The sequence below is a fragment of the Canis aureus genome, chromosome 28, assembly GCF_053574225.1.
Source record: "Canis aureus isolate CA01 chromosome 28, VMU_Caureus_v.1.0, whole genome shotgun sequence".
NCBI classification, from domain to species: Eukaryota; Metazoa; Chordata; class Mammalia; order Carnivora; family Canidae; genus Canis; species Canis aureus.
Window position 1 is genome coordinate 25,194,335 of NC_135638.1, and position 25,691 is coordinate 25,220,025.

At 33.6% G+C, this 25,691-nt stretch overlaps 1 protein-coding gene across 30 annotated transcripts in view; it reads right to left on the reverse strand.

The window, feature by feature from the left end:
* The window catches only part of CSPP1 (centrosome and spindle pole associated protein 1), a 183,702-nt gene that overhangs the window by 75,860 nt on the left and 82,151 nt on the right, over window positions 1-25,691 (reverse strand). For 26 of the 30 annotated variants that reach the window (XR_013367216.1, XR_013367218.1, XR_013367219.1 and 23 more), the window contains 6 exons: window positions 21,351-21,480; window positions 19,398-19,545; window positions 8,971-9,123; window positions 6,013-6,125; window positions 2,158-2,307; window positions 1,638-1,784 (listed from right to left, as the gene is read on the reverse strand). Coding sequence is in view for 22 of the 30 variants with exons in the window: in XM_077876701.1 (XP_077732827.1) it covers window positions 1,638-1,784; window positions 2,158-2,307; window positions 6,013-6,125; window positions 8,971-9,123; window positions 19,398-19,545; window positions 21,351-21,480 (841 nt within the window). In the remaining 8 variants the exon portion in view is untranslated. The remainder of the gene's footprint in view (window positions 1-1,637; window positions 1,785-2,157; window positions 2,308-6,012; window positions 6,126-8,970; window positions 9,124-19,397; window positions 19,546-21,350; window positions 21,481-25,691) is intronic. The other 4 variants (XM_077876696.1, XM_077876704.1, XM_077876694.1 and 1 more) reach the window with 1 other exon arrangement.

Below are 25,691 nucleotides of genomic sequence, written 5' to 3' on the forward strand. Positions count from 1 at the left end.
AAATATTTTGTGTTTTCCACTCAATTTTGCTACAAGCCTAACATGACTCTAAAAGGAATAAATGCTATTAATTTTAAAAATGAACAAATGACATTTGAATAATATTTTAAAAGGCAGAATAAGTATATATATCCAACTTTAAGAATGAAGGGTATTGTCTAACATTACTAGAGCAATGAAAATAATACAAAAAACATAGGTGTTACTTATAAATTCTCTTTTAAACAATGTTTCAGCAGATTCTAATTGCAAACACTTATTTCTATTACCATAAAAGCCTGGGGTGAGAAATCAAATAGTGTGTCTGAACCAATCAGAAATGGCTCATGTTGTCTGTAGTAGGTTACACATTAAATAGTGTACCAAACCACATGATAAATACAGTAGGAGAACCCATTGGTTAAAAAGTGATCTTTTTTGTGAATGCTACTTAGAAGAAATAAGGTCTTGTATAAATCTGTATTTGTGAAAACCATTTTCTTAAATTAAATTGGGCTAAACCTACAGCACATACAGTTTTTCAAGGTATGGTCCACAGGCCAACTATATCTGAACCACTAAGAATGCTTGTAAAATGCAGATTCCTGGATTACCCTCAGACTTCTTAAAATCAGACACTTTTGTAGATGAGACCTGAAGACGATTTTTTTTAATATTTTATTTATTTATTCATGAGAGACAGAGAGAGAGGCTGAGACACAGGCAGAGGGAGAAGCAGGCTCCACGTAGGGAGCCCGATGTGGGACTTGATTCTGGGACTCCATGATCACACCCTGAGTCGAAAGAAGACACTCAACCGCTGAGCTACACAGGCATCCCTGAAGATAAATTTTTAACAACCCCCCAGTGATACTTATGCACATCAAATTTTAAATATAGCTTTGTACTATGAGCAAGGGTGTAAACTGGAGCTTCTTAGGAGCAAAGTGGCATCCCAGAGAGAAAAACTGTCTGATAACTTTGATCCACCACACACATGACCATGAATATCAACCAATCTCAGATATGGACTTCAAACCAGTCCATTGTGAGCCACTGGTGTTTTTTTTTTTTTTAAGATTTTATTTTATTTATTCATGAGAGACAGAGACAGATAGACAGAGATAGAGATAGAGAGAGAGAGAGAGAGAGAGACAGAGACACAGGCAGAGACAGAAGCAGGCTCCATGCAGGGAGCCCGACGTGGGACTCAGTCTCCCGGGTCTCCAGGATCAGGCCCTGGGCTGAAGGCAGTGCTAAACCACTGAGCCACGCGGGCTGCCTGAGCCACTGGTTTCTTTTTTCACTTCCAATCATCAAGGATAAAAGTATAAACCAGAGGAAACATAAATTACTAAATACACGAAAAAATTTTTAAAGACATTACATAATTCAAGTCCAACTTTTTTTTAATCAGACCCAACAGACATATAATTACTTTGACAAATTGCTACTAAAGTTTCCAGACATTTAAACCCCTTATACTCACTGGGGTGCAAAGTGCAGCAAATTGCAATGACATGACCTATACAGGAAGTTCAGTGTGCTGCACCCAGAAGAACCAAAGCATCTCCTCCACTCTTTCCCTGTTGCTAACAATGCCACAGTGAAAGTGGTTTAAAATACAGGTTTAATTGACATTTTTGCTGAAAACTTACCTTTGTTTCTTCCCCAATTATATTTTCTCTTGCATAGTAGTGCTGAAGCTGCAGATTATGTTTTTCTTCCTCTTCTTTTTTCTTTCTTTCTGCTTCTTTTCGTCTTTCTTCAGCTAACCGAATAAGCTCTTCATTTTTTAGCCTTTGCTTTAAAATAAAGAGAAAAATACACACTCCATATATACATTCTATAGTCCATTCATATATCTGCTGTCTTATTTGTCTGAAATAAAGAGATAAAATTGAAGATACAGATGACACAGTATTCTTTAACAAAAAGAAGTTATTTAACAATAAAGTACTAGGCATCTTTTATAGTATCCTAGAATCAGCCCAATTTTTGACTTAAAAAAGTCATTTATTTCTTAATCTTTCACATTAATAAAATAGTGTCCAATAAATGGATATTGACCCATTATTTTCTAAATGTACTCTAGGTCTGTTCTCTGTAATACCTTTTCAAGTCAAAATAAAGACTGTACTTTCAGGGTAAATAGAAAAAGAAAGGGAAAAAATGCACCTCCTCCTCTTTCTCCCTTTTCTTTTCCTGTTCCTCTTCATACTCTTGTTGAATTCGTGCTCTCTGTTCTGCAAGTCGTTTTTCTTCTTTTTCTTCTGCAATTCTCAGTCTCTCTCGCTCTGCTTCCTCTCTTTGTTTCTTTTCCTCAATCTAAAGAATTAAACCTAGTTATTACTTTGTAAAGCTACTGAAAGTTAAAATATCATGCAATATTTTCTGGTATCCTGTGAATTCAACATCCATACCCTCTTTTTAAGTTACTAAGTGTTTCGGTTTCCTTTGCTTTATTAGGGAGGCTACATGATGTAATGCTGGGTTATGAGTAAAGTTCCAGCTCCATCAGATACTTACACACCAAATAACCTTAAGAAGACAATCTTATTCAGTTTTGTCGCCTGGTAAAAGGTGATGATTTCCAAGGAGTGGTAAAAGAATTGAAGTGAAACAATGTATATAAAAAAAATTTAATTTCCCTGTTTACACATATTCAGGAAATAATTCATGATTATATCACTTTATAATGATCGTTACTATTATGTTTCAAAGTTCCTTGGCTTGATTAGTATCCTTAAACAACAGTGTAATATTTTAGCATTTAATCATCCCTTATGCAAGAATCCCTTCCCCAAAACATCCTTTCTTCTTTCCTATCTACTGGCAAGTGGTGAGGTAAACAAAGATCTTAGCCACAAAGATTCATAATTTTCATCTGGAATGCCACCTGGCACCTATAGTGCCGCGTACTCTGGATAACTATTCTAAGGCAAAGTCTAAGATCTGAAAGGAAGAGGACCCTGATATATAGCCTATATCCTCTACGAATGAGGTAGGGAAGAATGACAGCAAAAGTACTGGGTATTCGTGATACCAATTTTAAGGTTATCAATAAATTTTAGTTACTTTTAAATATGAAATGGTTATGACTAGTCACATTTTCATTGTTCTTGTCTACATTTCCTCTAGCTTCAGGGTTGTTATATCTAGTGCTATCAATCTTTTCAGTTGTAAGAACTTTACTCTTCTTACATGTCCCACTTCACATGCTAGGTCTTCTTCCAACACTTCTTTCAAACAACACTATTAAATATGCACAATCCTAATATTTAAAGTTCTAATAAGGCACACTTTTTTAAGATTTTATTTATTTATTCATGAGAGACACACACAGAGAGAGAGAGAGAGAGAGAGAGAAAGAGAGAGAGAGGCAGAGGCAGAGGCAGAGGAAGAAGCAGGCTCCATGCAGGGAGCCTGATGTGGGACTTGATCCCGGGACTCCAGGATCACGCCCTGGGCTGAAGGCAGGCGCTAAACCATTAAGCCACCCAGGCATCCCCATAATCGTTTTTCCAAGTACACTATACCTAGACAAAAGGTTCATGATGCACTATACAACAAAACTTCACATTTAACACTGTTTCCCCTACTTCCTATTCCACGAGAAAAAAAAATCACAGTCATAAGGTCACTTCTCCATTAAAGGTCACATCATAAATGGATCACACACCTAAGAAATACACAGAAATGCCACTCCAACAAAAATGCTACATGGCAATTCAACAGAAAGAGGAAAGCTATCATCTAGGTCAGTTGTTTCCAAACTGTGTAATATCAAGGTGCTTCGAGGGTCCTACAAATATTTTATCAAATTTTATCTTACAGCTGAAAAGATTATTTCTAAAGCTTTAATTAAAAATGACACGTAGGGACGCCTGGGTGGCTCAGCAGTGAAGTGTGTGCCTTCGGCTCAGGGCATGATCCTGGGGTCCTGGGATTGAGTTCCACATCAGGCTTCCTGCATGGAGCCTGCTTCTCCCTCTGCCTCTCTCTCTCTGTGTGTGTTTCTCATGATTAATAAATAAAATTTAAAATAAAAATAAAAATGACATGTAAACACTCATATTCATTACTTATCAAATTTTAACCACATGAAGACTTCTGCATTAACTTCAACAGTATAGCTTTTTTATGCATACATGGAGATAAAGCATATCTTGCCATCTTTGTATATAGATTTTGTACATTTTTGTACATTTTATAACATTTCTTTTAACATTTAAGTTTGGGGTACTTCTTAACTGATACTTTAGTGATGACAGTAATAATAAATACCACTTAGATATTTTAAATTTTCTTAGGGTTTTGTGTTACATTTTGCTTATGAGGGGAAAAGCCCCTTGCAGGGCTGCTTAAAAAAAAAAAAATGTAAGCAAGCCACCCTTCAAGAGCAATTTATTCACAGATACACCAAGGATGTACAGGCTGGGAGAACTAAAAGCTAAACTTACTCTAAAACTGATATAGTCAAAGCTTCCCCTATTACTAGTTTTTCCAGAGGAAAAGACTCTTAGAAGCCCTCTAGATATAGAAGTGTGTACTGCAGATATGATACTTCAAGTCAGGAGATGCGGGTCCCAGCACTGGCCTCACGATTTGCTGGCTCTGCCACCAGGGGTGAGCCTCTTAGCCTGGATGTTAGTTGTATGTCATAAAACAGAAATAATACCTTCCTCAGAGAGTCTGAAGATTAATGAGATTAATTATGCAAAAGTACTTAATAAATAATAAAAGACTACATAATTTCAAGATTGTTTTTTTCCCCCTGAATTCTACCCTAAACCATGCTAACAACACTTGCTAACTATAAAAGGAGTTATATAATTTTGACTTGCTGTCATCTTGGTAGCATACCACAGGGTACTTCAAGTTCTATAGGTGACTCTGTGACCTTTAATCAGCTGCTACCTGAGTGTTCAACACCATAGAGATTTCTGATGCCACTTGTCTTACATTCAATATCTCTATTCATTCTGTCAGTCCCTACAAAGGTCTTTCCATCCATTTCCATTGTTCCTACTCTAGTAAAATACCCCTGCTTCCAATCTTTTAAATCCTCCAAAAATACATCTTAAACACTAATGCCAGATCAATCACCCTCAAAAGTATATCCATTACGTCAATGCCTTACTGAAGATTAGGATTATAATTAGGATTAGAATAATTAGGATTAGAAAGAGGACATGTTTGAGTAGAACCTTATTAAGAGTTGGGATTAGACTGGATAGCCTTAGATGTCAGACTAAGGAATTTGGATATTTTCTGTAGGAAAGAAAAGCTAATACCAGATTTTGAGTAGCAAAGTATAACATGAGAAGTCATATCAAAGGAAGACTAACCAGACCACAGGATTAATCTGATACAGGGATATAAGTGTGGGTGGGAAGGGGTGTGGAGGTAAGGAGAGAAGAAATTGTGAGCCCTTCTCATTCACCTCAGGCTCCACCCCTAGTATTCGGCACAGTGGTAGACACACTATGGATGTTCAATAATTCTGTTTGCTTAACAAACACTGGATACTGAAGTATCTTCCTCTGGGCATTTCTACTATTTTAAATGCTATTGGCTTACATACATAAATGAGGCAAATAATTGCAAAATGTAATTATATCTGATTTTTAATAATTTACAAACTACACTGAGTCAAGGGTATATCAGTTGGAAAAAAACTATTTTCTACTAATACATAAGCATCTAGAAATATTCATTCTATGCCTAATAAGTGAATATTTTATTAAGTCATTCAGTTTAGAAATGTCAGCATTCTTTAACATTTAACGATTTAATACAGTTTAGAAAACATTAAGACAACTGGAATGCCTAATATGTCTGTTTTCCTTTTTCAGATATAAATCAAATAATATCATTTTAATACTGCCTACATCTGATGTATATTAGATATCTTAAATAACTGTGAGGTATTTCAGAATTTATTCCCTACCCTGTGAATAAAATCTTTGCAAGTTTAGTTTATTACAATTCTAACAAAACTCTGAAAAAATGATAAAATAAGCACTTCACCTGAAAACGAAGAAAATTCTTGTATAATTCTTGCTGTTTAATCTGAAGTTCAGTTGGAGGCTCACAAAATATATTTCCCCGAGCAAAAGGAGAGCTCTGTGTTTGCATGTAACCTTGAAAGAGAAATTTTACAAAAACATACTGTTACTCAATGGTTAGAAAACATAAAGGTTAAAAAATAAAGTTTGCTAGTAAGTCCGTATTTTGAATAAATGTGCTAACTATGGAAGTCCAGAGGTCAAAAATCAGAAGGAGGCTGAGATTAGAATCTGAAGACCAGATGAAAAGTAACAAGAGAAAGAAAAGTGAAACAAAAGATAGTTGAAAAATCTACAAAGTTTATACCTGAAAGACACCGAGGAAACAAAAGGTAATAGCGTAAACAACTTTCAATGCAGCAAAGACTTTAAAGTAAAATTTATAGAAAGAAAAAAAGTACATGTTTACATTTTTATGTAAATACCCTTTTCTTAAGAATATACTTAATTATATATTAAAATCTAATATGCATAGATGTATTAAAAATTTGTTTTAGAAAATCAGTAATTCCAAAAGTCTTTCCATCTATGGTTCACAATAGATTAGAAAGCCAGCTCTGCAAACATTTTTTTACAAATTAGAATGATTCTTTTAATTGCTGCAATATTTGTATTTAAAAATTCTATCAAAGTAATGGGATATAAACATAAACAATAAAAATATGCTATATGTTCCTATAAATAGAATTACACATTCTGGGGAAGGATTAAATGATTTCATAAGACAACCTGAAAAACAATATATTTAAATTTGTCTCACATAACTTTTTATATTATTTTTTAGTTACAGACTCATTCTTATACCATCAATCTAAAGCATTTAGTTCCTCTCACTCATGCTTTGCAATTTAGCTGCTGTTTAGGCCTATTTTGCCTTTGTCTTTAAATTTACTAATGCCTATTTGAATGGATCAGCAGAGGGGATCCCTGGGTGGCGCAGTGGTTTGGCGCCTGCCTTTGGCCCAGGGCGCGATCCTGGAGACCCGGGATCGAGTCCCACGTCGGGCTCCCGGTGCATGGAGCCTGCTTCTCCCTCTGCCTGTGTCTCTGACTCTCTCTCTCTCTCTCTCTCTGAGACTATCATAAATAAATAAAAAAATAAAAAATAAATTAAAAAAAATTTGAATGGATCAGCAGAAAAATCAATACTTAAACATTAAAATGTTATAATGAAGAGGCTGATTAGCAAAACAAAATCAAGTTTTTAAAAAAAAGGCTTTTATAAAATAAAAAACATCACAAAAATAAAAACATAGGGAAGCACATGCTCTAACCCATGGAAATGTATCTAGGCATAATGATTACCTAAACACTAAGTTTAAGTCAAATTAGTATGGACTTCATAAATATGATTCTTCATCCTAGAACCATAAAGTAAAAGAAAAACAATGAATTTTAGGAAAGGCCTCAAACAGGCCTAATGAAGAGAAAATGTGAGAAGCTAATGAACTTTTAAGCACACATTATAACATTCAATTTTCAGATATAGTCAAGTTCCCTAAGGCCTTTAAAATACTAAATGCCACATATACATGTGTATGTGTACACACAAATATACATATACAAACATACACACTCTCATATGCTAGCACAGCAACAAACTACATGACTGGATAGTTTCTTACATTCAGAAAGTCTATTTTAGGTTATATGGGAACTTCAATACACAAAAAAAGGGAAATGCCAGCATTTTATGATATCGTATCCTTTCTTAAATGAAAGCATCTTGCCTATAATACTAATACCCAAACCCTGGCAGTATACAAAAAGGAAATGGGCAGTAAATTCTGCTGTGCATTTTCAATCACCAACCCTGTGTGTTTTCTTAGGAAAGAGTCACAGAAACTTGACTTTGTTTTTGCTTGATAAGCAGAGCTACATGCCTAAATTGTTATTACTATGATAGAGATAGTTCTAGGTGAAGACAAAACTACAAATAATACCAAGTGTGGAAGAAAAGGGTAGAGAACGAGTATGTAGAACTGAAATCTCAATACAGACTAGCAGAAGAAACAAATGAAAAGAAAAATAATATCAAAAAGAAGTCAAAATTTTTATTAAAATTATTTAAAAATAAAAAAAATTAAAGATTATATAATAAGTCAGGGATATCTTAGAAGGACTTCTTTTTTTTAGAAGGACTTTCTAATGTAAAGTTCTCTTCTAGTCTAAAAATCAAAACTTTAGTGGAAATACAAAGGCCAAATTTGTAGTAAATAAATGGTTACTTTTATAGGCATTAAAATACAGTACAAGGTCATATATTCTTTAAATTTCCTTTGCTTTTAAAATATGTAACACCTGATAAACAGATGATGACAACTTTTCCTCCCAAGTCATAATAATTTTCTATTTATAGAACCTTTAATTAAAGTATGTTGTCTGATAGCATATCAAAGAAGAAAGAGAGATGTGACTATATAGTGAATTAAACTTTTTAAAAAATTAAGCTCCATTTCTTTGTCTTCTGTGGTTTTACAAGGGAGGGCAAATGATCACAAAATAAGCAAACAATGAAAATAAGAATTAAAATAAAATATAACAAAAATAAGCAATTTCTTTGTACAATATATCATTTCACATCTGTGTTGTGTAAAGAGACTATTTGATTTTAAGAAAGTCCTCCCACCAGCAAAATAAAAATTAGAGCAGCAGCTAAAGTATACACAAGTAAGTTATAAAGCTGAGAAGAAACACATAGTATTAGGAAGCAAACTATATTTCCCTATTTACCTTTTTCAAAATACTTAAGAAAAGGTATTGTAAACAACATAAATAACATGTGATGCTTTCTGGCCCAGTCTAATAACCAAATTCTCAGAATCACAATATGAACTTTGTCAGACAAGAGAAGAGAAATGTTACTGAACTTTAGAAATGTAAACAAACAAACAGAAATAAATAAAATGTGCTTAAAAACCTGAGTTTTTATTTGTAGAATCTTCTAGGTTCTCAGCATTTGAGGTGGCTAAATTTTGGTCTAGAGATACAACAGCCCTTTTATCTTCATATGTTCTTGCATCTGGGTTATGGTAGGCATCTATATTTTGTCTGTGCATCCTATTCAAATCAGCTGAGAGGGAAAAATAAGCCATTTATTTCAACAAATACATTTTTATAATTAGTATGCTTAATACATCTTCTTAAAGTAGAGAATCAGAGAGAAAACAATAGGACAGAGTTGGAATTATTTGATGGTATCTTGGTGCCCTGAAAACAGAAACAGAATTATTAAAACTTGTAAGATTTTCAAAAAAAAATTCTGTAAAATAAATTCAAAATCCATAGCAACCTTAATAATATGCAGAGCTTTGACAACCCATAAAAAGTATATTCATATCTATGTTACTTAAGAACTTGCAATCTCTTTAATACAGAACAAACAGCAACAATTCAAAACAAGTCATAGTAAAATTTACCCTTCATTAGCATTCCTAATGAAAAAATATAATCACGTAGTGCAGAGTTTCACAACAGATCTGTAAACTCTTAGCCAGTCCTCTCTTAAAAGATGGAGTTCAATTCCCTTCCCTTTAAAAGCACAGTTAGTAGTTCACTTCTTATGAATAGAATATTATAAGCATACGACTTCCAAGGCTACTTCATAAGAGACATTATAGTTTTTACCTTGCTTGATCTACTGGATCATTTACTCTGAAGAAAGCCAGCTATTATATCGTAAGGGCACTGTTGGAATCCTATGGAAAGGCCCACATGGCAAGGAACTGAGGTTTCCTGAGCCATGTGAGGGAGCCATTTTGAAAATGGATTCTCGGGATCCCTGGGTGGCTCAGCGGTTTGGCGCCTGCCTTTGGCCCAGGGCGCGATCCTAGAGTCCCGGGATCGAGTCCCGCGTCAGGCTCCCGGCATGGAGCCTGCTTCTCCCTCTTCCTGTATCTCTGCCTCTCTTTCTCTCTATGTCTATCATAAATAAATAAATAAATATTAAAAAAAAAAAAAAAGAAAGAAAGAAAATGGATTCTCCAGTCCCAGTCAAACCTTCATATGTCTATAGCCCTGGCTGACATTTTGGATTCCAAACTCATGTAAGATCTGAGACAGAACCACCCAGCTAACCCATTAAAAATTACTGAATCACAGAACTACAAGATAATCAATATTTGTCATATTAAAACATTACATGTTGGGTAATTTGTCACACAGTTGATAGCTCACATCACAAAAATCTGAGCACGCAAGACCAGATCAGATAACAAATCAACTTAAAAACAGACTGAATGACCACACAACTTCAAAGCTTAACAAATAAATAGTTCTTCTCCACAAAACAACTGCAATAATATGGCAGCAGTGAAGGAGAAAAACCTGTACACAAGAAGTGTTCACCAGGAAGCCTGTTATATTCAAGAATGTATTTTGGAAATGAATTGCAATTAGAATACCAGACAGAACATGGCTAATAACACATAAATGTTACGAAAGAGAATAGTGTTCAGAACCAGGGATGTTAACATCCTGTTGCATCATTTGAACAGGCTGGACTTGCAAACTGGATAGGAGCTTCAGAGATGAAGATGTGTGAGAAAGCATAATAAAGAAATAGGAAAATGTGAGAAACAGGTGCAGGTGGATAAAACATGAAGAGTGTAGGGACACCTGGGTGGCTCAGTGGTTGGGTGTCTGCCTTCAGCCCAGGGCGTGATCCTGGAGACCCAGGATTGAGTCCCATATTGGACTCCCGCGCGGAGCCTGCTTCTCTCTCTGCCTGTGTCTCTGCCTCTGTCTCTCATGAATAAATAAAATCTTTAAAAACAAAACAAAAAAACATGAAGAGTGTTCTGGTAATATTAAAGTAGTCCAGCCTGACTAGATCACAAAACACATGTAACAGAGCAATGAGAGATAGAGAGGAAAATGTAGATTACATGCCTGTTCTGGAATATTCTAAAACACAAGCTGATGGTTCTCTATTTTGTTTTATAGATGGTAGTGAAGACAGTCTTGGTAGTAACAGAAGTAGTACTAGTAATAATGGCAGCTAGAGAAAGAGAATAGATGAAAGGAAGACTGTATCTAATTCAAGGAATATACAATGTCAGAAGACAGTCCTAGAACAAAGCTCATGTTCACAGACCAAGATGAGTTTAATCTGGTTCATAATACACATCTCAATAAATGTCAGTTAAAGAGAAGACAGCATCTCACAGAATGCACATGACTTAGAAGGAATTATCAACCTAGTTCAAAGAAAATAAGGACTGAGTAAAATTCACCGAATTGGAAATCAGGACATCAGTTATTCCTGAAAATATAGCACCAGTAGAGCAGTAGGAGCTAGAAGCATTACGGAATATGGAACAATAAGAGGGAGTAAGAAGTGGAAGCAACAAGTACAAACTATTCTTCAAATGTGTTTTATGTAAGTATAGCAAGGTCAAGGTTGGATTTTTGTTTGTGTTTAAAAATACACAAACTTAAAAAAAATAAAAAAATAAAAATACAAGAACCTAAGTATGTTCATAGGTAGAAGGGAAAAAATAAGTAGAAAAACTGAAAACGCAAAAGAGAAGGGACTAGCTGAAATCAGATACTGACTGCAAAATAACTGCCAACCAACAAGATTTGGTAAGGACAAATTAGCTAGGTGCTCCTGCAATCATTCCCAAATCCTGGGATCTATCTGGATATGGGAGGTAAATGAAAACAGAAAGATGATGAAATTGAGGTCATGAACAGCTGTGGTCCCTAAAAGTCACCAAATTAAACCAAAAACAAATGGAAAATCACTATCTCATCATCCAAAATTCACTAGAACAGCTAATATTACTCTATATAAATGAGAAGTCATTATGAGTAACAATACATACAGTATTCTTCCATTTTCTATTACAAAAGTATGGTATATCAAACTCATTCCTTCCAAGTTGATAACCAGAACTCTATTACCAAAATAATTAGTGGTTAAGGAATGCAATCTCATTTTGATATTCACTTACACAAACCATAAATTAAGAGATAAATGTCCTATAAGTATAATAAACTTCAAAATGAGTAATGTTTTACTTTACTGGTGTGATTATACACAATACAGTCCTCTCATTTAGAGAAGTCAGTATATTTATATAAAAAACTGCTATCATCAGAGTACATAATTATTTGAGACTATCAGATTAAGCAATCAAGACAAATACATATTGCTATTTATCAGAAAAAACTATCAATCAAGCAGTCACTCTTTGCTTATCTTTCTGTGAGGTGGTAAAATAAAAGGTTTTGAAATCAGCTAAAAATCAAAATTAAAAAAGGCACTTTGGTGAAAAGTATAATTTGCCAACTGCAAAGATGTCACCAAAAACTGGCTTTTACATCAAATGTGTACCATGATGTCATTTAATATAAAATTGCTAGCATTATAGAATAATTCTACACAGAATAGCATAGCAAAAGAAAATATTACAGATTCATGAATGGGAAAACAGTTCTACTCTCTGAACAATTTATCAGATCAGGACTAAATTATATGATAGCTACAGGTAAATAATACAGGTACTTAAATTTTTCTACCCCTTATTTTATTATTTTTTTACAAACCTAAATATTTTGAAATTAAAATTAACTTTTTTTTTTGAAGACTTATTTATTTTAGAGAGAAGGAGACCATACACATGCACGATCAGGGACAGGGAAAGAAGGAGAGTGAGAAGCAGATTCCCAGCTGAGCACAGAACCCACTTGATTCCACAACCCTGAGATCATGACCTGAGCAGAAATAGATGCTCAAGTGACTGGCCAATCAGGTGCCCCATAAAATTAATTTTGTAAGTTAGCTGTTCTTTAATGGAAAATATCAAAACATTATAAGAAAATGACTAAAAAGATTTCTATGGGCCTAGGATTATTCAGCAATCATGACTGATAATACAAACTTTTTATAACTCAGAGAACTAAAGAAAATTTCCAACCTAATTTGACTATTAACACATATTTCAAAATAAAATACACGGGCTTATTTAAAAAGATCAGTCTTCAAGACAAATAAAAATCTAACTGATGGGCAATAAATCTCATGAACTTAAAAATATTAAAATAACAAAAAGATATTCTCTGAACAAAGAGAATATATACTAATAGTGAAAGAAAGTTACCTGGAAAATACCCAGATATATGGAAACTTTAAAAACTCATGTCTAAATAATTAATGAGTAAAGGAAAATCACTAAAATTAGGAAAGTATATTAAATGAAAATGAAAATACCACTTATCAAAATTTGTGATACATTTAAAGCAGTACTCAAAAGGAAATGTATAGCATTTTTAAATGCATATATTAGAAAAGAAATCAAATCATAATCTAAGCTTACACGTTAAGGAAACAGAGAAAATTAAGTACAAAGCAAACTAACAGAAGAAAATAATAAAGATGAGAGCAAAAATAAAGGAAACATGAAAAGAAAATAACAGAGAAAAATCAATGAAAACCAAAGCTAGATCTATGAAGAGATAAAAAAAAAAATGAATAAACCTCCAGCAAGAATGGTTCAAAGAAAAAGAACAAATTACAAATATCAGGAATAAAAGAAAAATAAACTATCACTATAGATCCTACAGACATTAAAGAATAATAAAATACTGTGAACAGTTTTATGCTAATAAATTCAGATACTTAAATAAAAGATTAAATTCCTTTAATGATTCAAGCAAAAGTTCACACAAGAAGAAAGAGATAAATTGAATGTCTTTTATCTACTAAAGAAGTTGAATTCATGGTTTAAAAACTTCCTCTAAAGAAAATTCGCAGCCCATATGTCTTCACTGGTAAATTCTACCAACAGAAAAGGAAACTTTTCCCAACTCTTATCTGTGAAGCTAGCATCATCCTGATACCAAAACCAGACAACAACACGAAAAGAAAAACAAATATCCCTTATGAGCCTAGCTACAAAGATCCCTAACTATTAGTAAATCAAATTCTCTAATACAGAATTTTTTAAAAACACAATCAAACATGGACTAGCTATGGTTTTTGCCAGGATGAAAGAGCAGTTCAACATTTAAAAAGTCAGCCAGTGTAATTCACTATATAGCAAGCAACTGAATAAGAAAGATGAAGTTATCATTTCAAAAGATGGAGAAAAAGCACTTGACAAAATTCAATACACACTAATGTGAAAAGTATGAGCAAGAATAGAAGACAATGCCCTAGACCCGATTTAAAAAAAAAAAAATCTGGGACAGCCCGGTGGCTCAGTGGTTTAACGCCACCTTCAGCCCAGGGCCTGATCCTGGAGACCCGGGATTGAGTCCCGCATCCAGCTCCCTGCATGGAGCCTGCTTCTCTCTCTGCTCATGTCTCTGCCTCTCTCCCTCTCTCTGTCTCTCTCATTAATAGATAAATAAAATCTTTAAAAAAAAATCTATGAAAAATCTACAGCCAATATTACATTAAATGGTGAAAAGACTGAATGCTTTCTACCTTAAATCAGACAAGACAAGGATATCTGTTCTCATGATTTCTAAGTATTGTGCTGGAGTTCCTAACAGGTGCAAAACACAACCAAAATAACTAAAAGGCAATCAGATTGGAAATGAAGTAAAACTTTGCAGATAACATGACTGTCTACATTTTAAAAATCCCAAAGAACTTACACATACACTAAAACTAATGAGTTAAAAGAACATACAAAAATTAACTATATTTTTATACACTAGCAATGAACAAATGGATACTGAAACTATTTAATGTGTCATTTAATATTTAAAATAGCATTAAAACACATGAAATACATATGAATACAATTAACAAAATGTCACAATATCTGAAAATTGTAAAATATTGCTAAAAGATATTAACTAAGAGTAATAAGTACAGAAATATTCCACATTCATGGATCAAAAGAAATATAGTTAAGATTGCTGGCTGTCCCAAATTGATCTTTTTGTCAGTGTAATCCTAATGAAAATCCCACCACATTTTTTTTTGAGTTTGATAAACTGATAGTAAAATTTATATGAAAAGGCAAGGGAAGTAGACAAAACAATCTTGAAAAAGAAGAATGAAGTTGGAAGACACACTTCTCAATTTTAAAACTTACTACAAAGCTACATTAATCAAGAGAGTATGATATGAGCAGAATAATAGACATCTATCTAGATCAATGGAACAGAACATAAGAGTTTATAAATAATTTTATGGTCAACTGATCTTCAACAAAAGTATCAGGGCAATTCAATGTACAAAATGTTATAAAATGGACTGTAATTGTAACACAACTCTGAATATAACTAAAAACTCCTGAATTGTATATTTTAAAGGGATGAATTGGATGGCATGGGAAATGAGATCTCATTAAAAGCTATTATATATATAAAAACAAATAAGACAGAAAGAAGAACTATCAGCTTGAAAGTCTCAATAAAGAGACATGACGACTACATGTAATATGGGATCCTATACTACAGCCTGGAACAGAATAACAAAGTTAGGGGAAAATTCAAATAAGGTCTATAGTTTATTTAATAGTACTGTACCCATCTTAATTTCTGGTTTGGGACACTGTACTAGATTATGTAAGATGTTAATATTATGGGACACTAGGTGAAGGGTACATTTTATATCTTTTTCCAACTCTTCTCTAAGTCTTGAATTATTTCAAACAACAAAGTTAAAAAAAAAAAAAAAAAAAAAACGAGTTATCCCACCTACTTCATAGGAAGGCTAAAATTTTAAAGACTAACAAATACAAGGACTGATGAGGATGCAATGCAACCAGAAACTTTGTGCTTTGCTGGTTAAGAATGCAAAATGATATAACCACTTTGGAAAATGGTCTAGCAATTTCTTAGAAAATTAAATATACCCTTACTTACTATACATCCCAGGAAATTTCATTCCTGTGTGTTTTCCAAGGAAAATGAATATTTATGTGCACATAAAGACCTGAAGGTAAATGTTTATAAAAGCTTTATTTATAACAGCCTGAAATTGTAAACAACCCAAATATCCATAAAAGGAAAAACAATTATGGCACCTCCACATAGTGGAATCCTATTTAGTAATAAAAAAAAGTAGAGAACAAACATATACAACAACAGGAATAAATCACTAAAACTAAGTGAAAAAAGACACAAAAAGCAGATCAGAGATTGGCAAGTATAGGGTTGGATAAATTGGAAATGTTCTATATCTTGATTTTGGCAATGGCTGCTGGAATCAGTTGTCAAAACTCACCAGATAATACAGTTAAAAAGGGTGAATTTTGTCATATGCAAACTATGTCTCAATAATCAACATAAAAACAAAAATCTAATGGGGGCAAATACATACACAAAAGAAATACAATCAAATATACATAAAGAAACCTTTAATCTTACTATTAATCAGAACTATGAGATACTTTTGCTGTTTTTCAAATTGGTTAAGTATTTTTTTATTTTATTGATTTTTTGGGAGTAGCTTTAAAAAATTTTAACATATGACAGATTCATGTAACATCACCATAATCAAGATACAGAACAGTTTCATCACCTCAAAAAACTCCATCATGCTATCTCTCTTTATAGTTATTCCCTATCCCCAGCCATAATAATCCCTGCAACCTCTGATTTGTTCTCCATTCTAGGTATATAACCATTAGAGAGGGGCTTCTTTGACTTAGCATAATTTGCTTGAAAAGTCAAGTTATTATGCATATCAATAGTTCATTCTTTTGTTGGGTAGCAACCAATGGTATGAATGTACCAAAGGCTGTTTATTCATTCACTCACTGAAAGTCATTAGAACACAGTTGTTTTTTGTAATGAGAACTTGAAAAACAAGTTTAATGAATAAAAAGTTAAAAGAGGAAACAGATTTTTAAGTGTACAAATAATAAAAATGAAAAATATTTATTTTAAAAGGTTTGATGCAAAAAAAAAAAGTTGATGCTATTCCAGTTATATGGGAAATAGATTTTAGTATTTATTAATAACTACTTCCCCTTATAAAGAGATCTTCCCTAGAAGCTAAGGATGAACTTTAAATTTCCTTAATTTCTTTGTAATAAAAAATAAAACAGGAGTAACTAGAAAAGCCAGCAGCCAAATTAAAGTTAGCCAACAGAAAGTACAAAGGTTATATGATTTTGGTCATTACATGAAGTAAAGTAGAATGAATATAGATCTTTACTACATATTTCAATATAATAGAAAAATTACCTGCCTTCCCTCCCCTCTCTAAAATATATCAGTCACAAACAAATTGATACTCTTTAAAGGATGAATTTAACTTACTTTGAAAATATCATTTAAAAAATAGTTTCACTGTATTTGATAAAACAGTATACCTTTTCTATCTCATGGCATGACTATAGCATTAAACAAGCAAAGCAAACATTACTGATAAGAATCAAAACCTCAGAAAAGTCTGCTTCATTATTGTTAGGCCAAACAATTCTAAAACAGTATTTTATAATTCAATAACCCACACTTATCCTACTCGCTTCCACCAACTAAACACATACACAAACAACATAATTGTATTGTGTGAACTGGAAATAAGCTTAGAAATAAGCTTGAAAGTCCTGAGCAAATTATTCTATTCCTGTGTTTACCAAAATTTCAGTCATTTACGTACCTTCTTCCTTAAATCCAATGTTTCTATCAATTCACAATCTAAATTAACTGCAGCAAGACTGACTAGATACTTATCAATCTCATATCTTCCTCGTGGTTGCCTTATAATTAGGTCTGAATATTGGAGCAAAGACAAAGCGATACTCCTCCACTTCTAGGCCAGAACCCCCACAAAACTCAACTCATTCTCCTACCACTGAATTCTGTTTGGATGCTAGAAGTGAAGGATTTCAAAATGGAGAAATGACACAAAGAAGAGTCCTGGATTCCAGAGTCACTCTTGGAGGAGAACCACCCAAACAGCATCAGAATGTGACGTGAGAAGTAACTTTTACTGCATTAAACCTTAAGCCTCAAGCGTATGATAATTAGGGGTTATTTGTTACAGCACTTTTTGTTAAATGTCTGAACTAATGCCTGTACTTTAAAAGAAAATGTTAGAGCACTATCCTTAAATGAAAAACCAGTGTTTTTGTAATATATATTCAAATAAATATTTAACTTCTAAAATAAGAAATGTTTATCTATGTATCACCTAAAATCACCTCATCTACAAAAGAGTAAGCTCTAGTCTTCAAAACCGTGAGCAAAACATGAGGTGAAGATAGAAAAGGAACAAATCCTTTGGGAAGAAAAGAGTTATCTTAGTAATTTAAGTGGACCTCACATTCATCTTTTTAAAAAGTCATCTTTAACAAAGAAACAAAATCATAATATTTAAGAACTCTTAATAATTCAATACCCGAAAAATATTCTTACATCCCTCAACTATCCCTACAGTAAAGTGTAATATCTAAAGAACATGAAATCTACATTTGTACCATTTAATAGGTTCCTTTAATTTAATGGGTTCCTATTATTCATTTCTTATTTCTAATAAAACCATTTTCAAAAACTCATCTTTGTCTATTTTTATTCTTTAAAAGCTAATCAGAGATCATCCTAATATATATAACAAGTCATAAGACCTCTTTTTTTTCCAAAGTGCAGGTTGTTGTAGTTTCTACACCAAACATTTTTTTAAAGAGAGGGAGGTAGAGAAAGGGAGGAAGAGAAAGAACATGAGAGAGTGCGTACATGTGAGAACAAGGTGGGGGGGGGGGGAATCTTAAGCAGGCTCCACACCCAGCATGGAGCCTGACATGGGGCTGGATCTTACAACCCTGAGATTATGACCTGAGCTGAAATCAAGAGTCAGATGCTTAATTGACTGAGAGACCCAGGGACTCTTCTAGATCAAACATTTTTGAGAGTTCATAATTTAAAGACAAATCACTATGATTCTGCAACCTACCAGAAAGTTTCTGAGATTAGGTCTTTATTTTTCAATGGAGTCCTTGCACTGTGCAGGTATATGGCATATATGAAATACCACATTTCACAACTATTCCAGATAACTTATTTTAAATATGTCTTACTAGCTTAAAAAAATTTAATAAGAGTTTTCTTATTTTTACCAGGATATTTTTTAAAAATCTAACTACTAGCTTGGGTAAAAAGCTTGACAACATGAGCTTTCCTCTGAAATTAAATTATTATCATTAAAGGATGAAAAACATGTAACAAAATTAAATGAATATTACCTCAAAAAAAAAAAAAAAGACCTCTTAACCTGTCATTATGCTTATTACCAAATATCTCTTTTGCATTAAGCTACACAAAAAGAGACCTTGTCTTCCAGGCATGATTCTCATTTTTTCTATCACCTCATTCTTTTAAAAATTTAAAAACAGTTCAGTTTCTTTTGAAAACAACAAATCAATGGAATTAGCATACTTATCAGATTTCCTTTTGCATCTCTCAGAGGAGCACCACCTCCACCTTTTCCCCAGGGGTTGTAACTTTTCATTTCAGCTTCTAATTTAGCTTCATATTCTTCTTTTTCTTCACGTTCTCTCTTTCTTCTTTCTTCTCTTTCCCGAATCTTGGTAATATTAAGAAACATTTACATAAGTGCTGACACATATTCTATTACAAAAAGTTTCGTTTTAATATCAGTTTTTATTTTTCTTATTAGAGAAAAAAACTGGATTTTTTTTTTTTTTTACAGTCGGTCTCACTATAAAATTTAAAATCACAAATCTATGGAATACCCAATTTAAAAACACTTCCTTGATTAGAATAAATAGCTGTTGGTCCCTCATATCTTGCTACTAGAATCTTTGCAGCCACTATGGCCAATGATTCCTCCTTTCCACCTCCAATTTCTCCCTGAGCCACTCCCTCCCCTAATCTCCATCAGTTGCATGAGGACCAATAGGATTTCCCAACTTTCCTTTTCCACCTATCCTTTCATGGGACCAGGCCAGCCACAAACTTACTCTCCACATCTGACCAAACCTACTCTACCCTGGGCAAACTCCATTCCCAGAACTCAAGAGGTTGAAGGTTCAAAGCTATTTAGACTTCTGAGCTACATTAAGTACAATTTTATCAAAGTATACAAAACAGTCTTCTCATCATCAAGTATAAACACAGGGTTGGTCTCTAGGAACATATAGATAGGCAATGAACAAGTATCTACATCTTGGAAAGTTACTTTAAAAATTATAACCACACACACACACACACAGAGAGAGAGAGAGAGAGAGAGAGAGAGAGAGAGAGAGAGAAATCATAACCACATGCATGGAAAATTTAAGCACCCACTCCAGCAAGGCTAAGAAGTTATCACACACATGAAATAAAATTCTAAAGTTAGGAAATGTAGTTTTGTCAGCAGTGTTTGCTCATTTGAAAATAGATATATAAATTTAGTCATTTATTTGTAGAAAACTACCACCCAAAAAATAGTTGTAATTCCACAATTTTAAAAAAAAATCCATTTTTAAGGATGTTGTCCATGTAAAAACTGAACAAAAGGAGCTTTAGAAGAAATCAAACCGGAACTTTATAGAAGAGTACTTCAGATGGACATACACCCACATATACTCAGCATCCTCTCAGAGATATATCCTCCAAAAACCCGTATACATTTGATATAATTACTTTTAAGTAAACTCTCTTTAAATATTACAAACTACAATAGAACTCGTTCTCCTCCTCCCTACAAGTGTTGTTCTTTTTTCTCTTAGTTCATATTCATAGCCTCATTTTTCATGTAGACTACAGAATTCAGAATCATTTTCATGTCCTCTGTTCTTTCTCATTCCCTGTATCTATGTCTTATCAATAGATCCCAGAGTTGTCTTTTGGATGTCCTCCCATCTTCCCCATCTAGTCAGGGCCTCATTACCTCCTGTCTGGACTCCTTCAATAGTCTACTAAAATCTGCCACATCTCTTTCCTAATCATACACATTCCAAATAGCTATCCTCCTAAAACTTAAAAGTGTCCATATCAACTATTCGTTTCACTTTCTAGCTTAAACTTTCCTCCCATAGGCTGAAAATTCCTTATTAGTTAATCCTTCACAATCCAGCACAATCTTAACACTTCAGCCCCTTTTCCCACATTAATTTCCATTGTCTGAATATACCTAGAATTTAAAATCTATTCATTGTATAACATGCAGTTCAAGTATCAACAACATATGAAGCCCTCCTATCAATTATTCTTTTATCCTATGCTTCCAACAGTATTCTAATCCATCAGCATCAAAATTTATCACATTGAACTATAAATGACTAATATTGTTTTCTCCTCTGCCAAACTGAGTTCTAAGAGAACATTGTGCTAACACATAAGATGTTCAACACTTAAATAAACGAATAAAGAATGAATGAATACCTGTTGCTGCAAAGCTTCTTGGTAAGACTGAAGTGACTGTTTTGAAGGCTTTGGTTTATCTTCAAAAAACAATCCTGAATTTATTGCTCGATCACTTGTAATTTTCAGTTCATTCTGTCCAACCATATTCCTACATCAAGTACACAATAATTTTAATCCATTTATGACAGAGTAAGAAGACAACACTCCTTTGAAATGGCATAGCATTTAAGTAGATTTGAAAACAGGGAAAAATATTTCTCTGTAGGTCAAAGAGATCCTTAAGTAAATGTCCCTTACCAATAAGCTCTCAACTGTCTCTCTTTTCCGAATTAATGGAACTTTTAAATTTATTAGATCTATTTCTTGACCTATGTGGCAGTTACAAGGGGGTAAAAACTTTGTGATAATTCATTAAGTAGTATATACATGACTCATGCAATTTTCTGAATGTAGAAAAGTAACAATATGGTGGAAGTCTCCCAATATCATAATTAATAATTTACTTAATAAATGTACTCTAACATAAAGTAATAACTTCTTAGCCATTTCAAAAATAAGATAAAATTACAGTAAAAAATCTAACTGTCTCAAATAAAACTCAAATTTTTGAGAAACTTGCAAGGAATCAAGAAAGGAAAAATTTAAGACATAATATGGTTACATAAATCTCAAGCAATAAAGTGCTATTTGTCTTAAATACAGGAATGCAGCCACTTTGAAGAAAGCAATATATTTAAAAATCTGAATTATTGAAGATAAACTCAAATATTAGTTTAATAATTAAACTGTAATTATTAAAGAGACTACAAAGGCTTCTCATCTCCAAAAACATTATCATTTCAAAATAATGAGTTCCTTTTGTATAACTAACTTAACCAGTATATTTACAACCTTTTATTAGAATAAACAGAAATATCTATATATACTGTCACACTGGATCATGAGAGGATAAAAGGAAAGATGAGGATGGGGCCCTGGGTGCAGGTGGTTATTAAGCATCCAACTCTTGATTTTGACTCACATCAAAATCTCAGGGTCATGAGATCCAGCCCCAAACTAGGTGTGGAGCTTGCTTACGATTCTCTCTCTCCCCCTCTCTCTCGGTTTCCCCTCACCTCCAAGAAAAAATTTTTTAAAGAAAAGGAAAGATGATGAGAGCCAGAGCAAATGGTTCCTAAAAGACCGTATACTTTTTAAGAGCTAGGGAGCTCTGCATCTGCAAATGGATAAAGTTGAAAGTGCTTATTTGAATAAGACTAATCTCTTAAAACAACTGGCTATAAATTATATAATCTAAAAGAACTTCTCAAACTCAACACCAAAAAAAATTAAAAATCCAGTTAAGAAATGGGTAGAAAACATGAACAGACATTTCTCCAAAGAAGACATATGCATGCCCAACAGGTACATGAAAAAAATGCTCAACACCACTTGGGATCAGGGAAATACAAATCAAAACCACAATGAGATACCACCTCATACCAGTCAGAAGAGTGAAAATTAACAACTCAGGAAACAAGAGATGTTGGCAAGCATATAGAGAAAGAGGAACCCTCCTTATAGCGTTGGTGGGAAAGCAAGCTGGTGCAGCTACTCTAGAAAACAGTAGGGAGACTCCTCAAAAAGTTAAAAATAGAACTACCCTATAAGCCAGCAATTGCACTAGTAGGTATTTACCAAAGGACACAAACATAGCGATCGAAGGGGAACCTGTGCCCCAATATCCCAGTGTTTATAGCAGCAATGTCCAAAAGAGCCAAACTATGGAAAAGAGCCCAGATATCTATTGACAGATGAATGGATAAAGAAGATGTGATATATATACACAATGGACTATGACTCAGCCATCAAAAAGAATGAAATCTTGGGATGCCTGGGTGGCTCAGGGGTTTAGTGCTGCCTTCGGCCCAGGGCCTGATCCTGGACGACCCGGGATCAGGTCCCACGTCAGACTGCCTGCATGGAGCCTGCTTTTCCCTCTCCCTGTGTCTCTGCCTCTCTCTCTCTCTCTCTCTCTCTCTCTCTCTCTCTGTGGGTGTCTTTCATGAATAAATAAATAAAATCTTAAAAAAAATGATATCTTGCCATTTGCAATGATGTGGATGGAACTAAAGGGTATTACGCTAAGTAAAATAAGTCAGAGAAAGACACATACCATATGCTTTCATTCATATGTGGAATTTAAGGAACAAAATAGTTGAAGATAAGAGAAGGGAAGGAAAAATAAGACAAAATCAGAGAGGGAGGCAGACCATTAAGAACCACTTAACTATAGGAAACAAACTGAAGGTTGCTGGAGGGGAGTAAGTAGGGAGACAGGATATATAGGTATTGGACATTAAGGAGGGCACTTGATGTAATGAACATGGGGTGTTATATGCAATTGATGAATCACTAAATTCTACCCCTGAAACTAGTAAGACACTATGTGTTAACTAAACTGAATTTAAGTAAAAAAAAAAAAAAAAAAAAAAAAAAAAAAAGTTCCTTTTTATGGCTCAACAGTATTTCATTTATGTGGCTATAACACATTTTGTTTATCCATTTACCAGCTGATAGACATTTGAACTGTTTATACTTATAAGTATTTATTACAAATACTGTTATGAACATTCATATACTAGTCTTTGTGTGTATATACATTTATATTTCTCTTAAGTATAGACCTAGGAGGACAATTCAAGTGATGATAAGCATGCTTAACTTTTTAAGAAACTGCCATTTCCTGCAACTGCTTTTTATATATTGATTTTGTATTCAGCAATGCTGCTAAAAACTATTAATTCTAATATTTTTACCAGTATTCAAAAAATAAAGAAATAAAAAAAATAAGTGAATTTACAGACACTTTTTTTTTCTCTTTTCACTGAGTCATTATACATATTACTGATGATATTAATGGCTTAAAATTAGTAGAATCTCTAGAACCCTGCCCTGCTTTATGAGACTTGGGATGAAAATTGTGCCAAAGATGGTTCTTAGTGTTGGGTAAAGCTGGATTCATGATTCCTCAGCAAATGAAGGCTCTTCTTCCTCCCTTCTTTCCTTCCTTTTTTTTTCCCCCATCTTTCTCTGGTGATCCAGAGTTCTTACTACTTAGAAATCATCCAGACCATGAAGTATACCATATAGATGATATAGTCAGATTTATTGACATGCAAGAAATGAGTATGACAAAGTGGTTATTAAGGACAATGCCAATATCAAAACTGGAGAAGTGGATGACACTCTCAACATCACAGGAGATAATTTGTTCTTCAGTGTAGCCACAGATGCCCATCAATGATATCTCCTAATTTTGGGGAGGGGAGTCTCTGACATTTCCCTTGAAAATACGATTAAAGATTATCTTTCATTGCAGAAATACACACACACACACACACACACAAATTATGCATACAATATTTCAATGGACTTATATAGCCTCTCTGAAACTTACACACCTCAAGTTAAATCCTAAACATTTTTTTCAGCTCAAAAGTTCTTTAATTTGGTCCTGAATAGACCTTGCCCACCAAAGAGATACTTGTATAGGTGTAAACATCAGTTAAACAAAATAATTATACCTCTTCTGTTATCACAAATCATTACAGTGTAAATGTGATAAGTTTCCTAAAGTGTGGCAAAGAGTTAATAAGGCTTTGAAACCAGACAAAACTCCTTTAGATTTCTATCTTAACTGCTTATTAACTGAGGACTTAGGGAAGTCCCTTTTTATAGCTGAGTTTCAATTACCTCAGTTGCAAATATTGACAGAAATAATATATATAATGACAAGACAGTAGCATACACTAGTTATTCAGTAATTTGAAATTACTACTATTATCACTATTATTGTTTTAGTAAATGTATACCCAATTTGGACAATTAAAATTCTAAGTACAGGGATCCCTGGGTGGCGCAGCGGTTTGGTGCCTGCCTTTGGCCCAGGGCGCAATCCTGGAGACCCGGGATCGAATCCCACATCGGGCTCCCGGTGCATGGAGCCTGCTTCTCCCTCTGCCTGTGTATCTGCCTCCCTCTCTCTCTCTCTCTCTGTGACTATCATAAATAAATAAAAATTTAAAAAATAAAAAATAAAAAATAAAATTCTAAGTACATATCATCCATTAGTGAATACAATTTTGGGGATATGAATGGCAGACTTACAAACCCATTTCTTACACCATTTTTATCTATGAAGTAAGCCGCGTTAAAGAAATAAAATACTGGAATAAAGACAGATCACGTGCACACCAAAATAGTTAACTGAATCACAGATTCCTTCCACCTCTAATTAGGCTAAAATGCTTGAAAATAAATACATTAGAAAATGGTTTGTAAGAAATTAAAGAGGTAATTCTACTACTTGACTGTTAT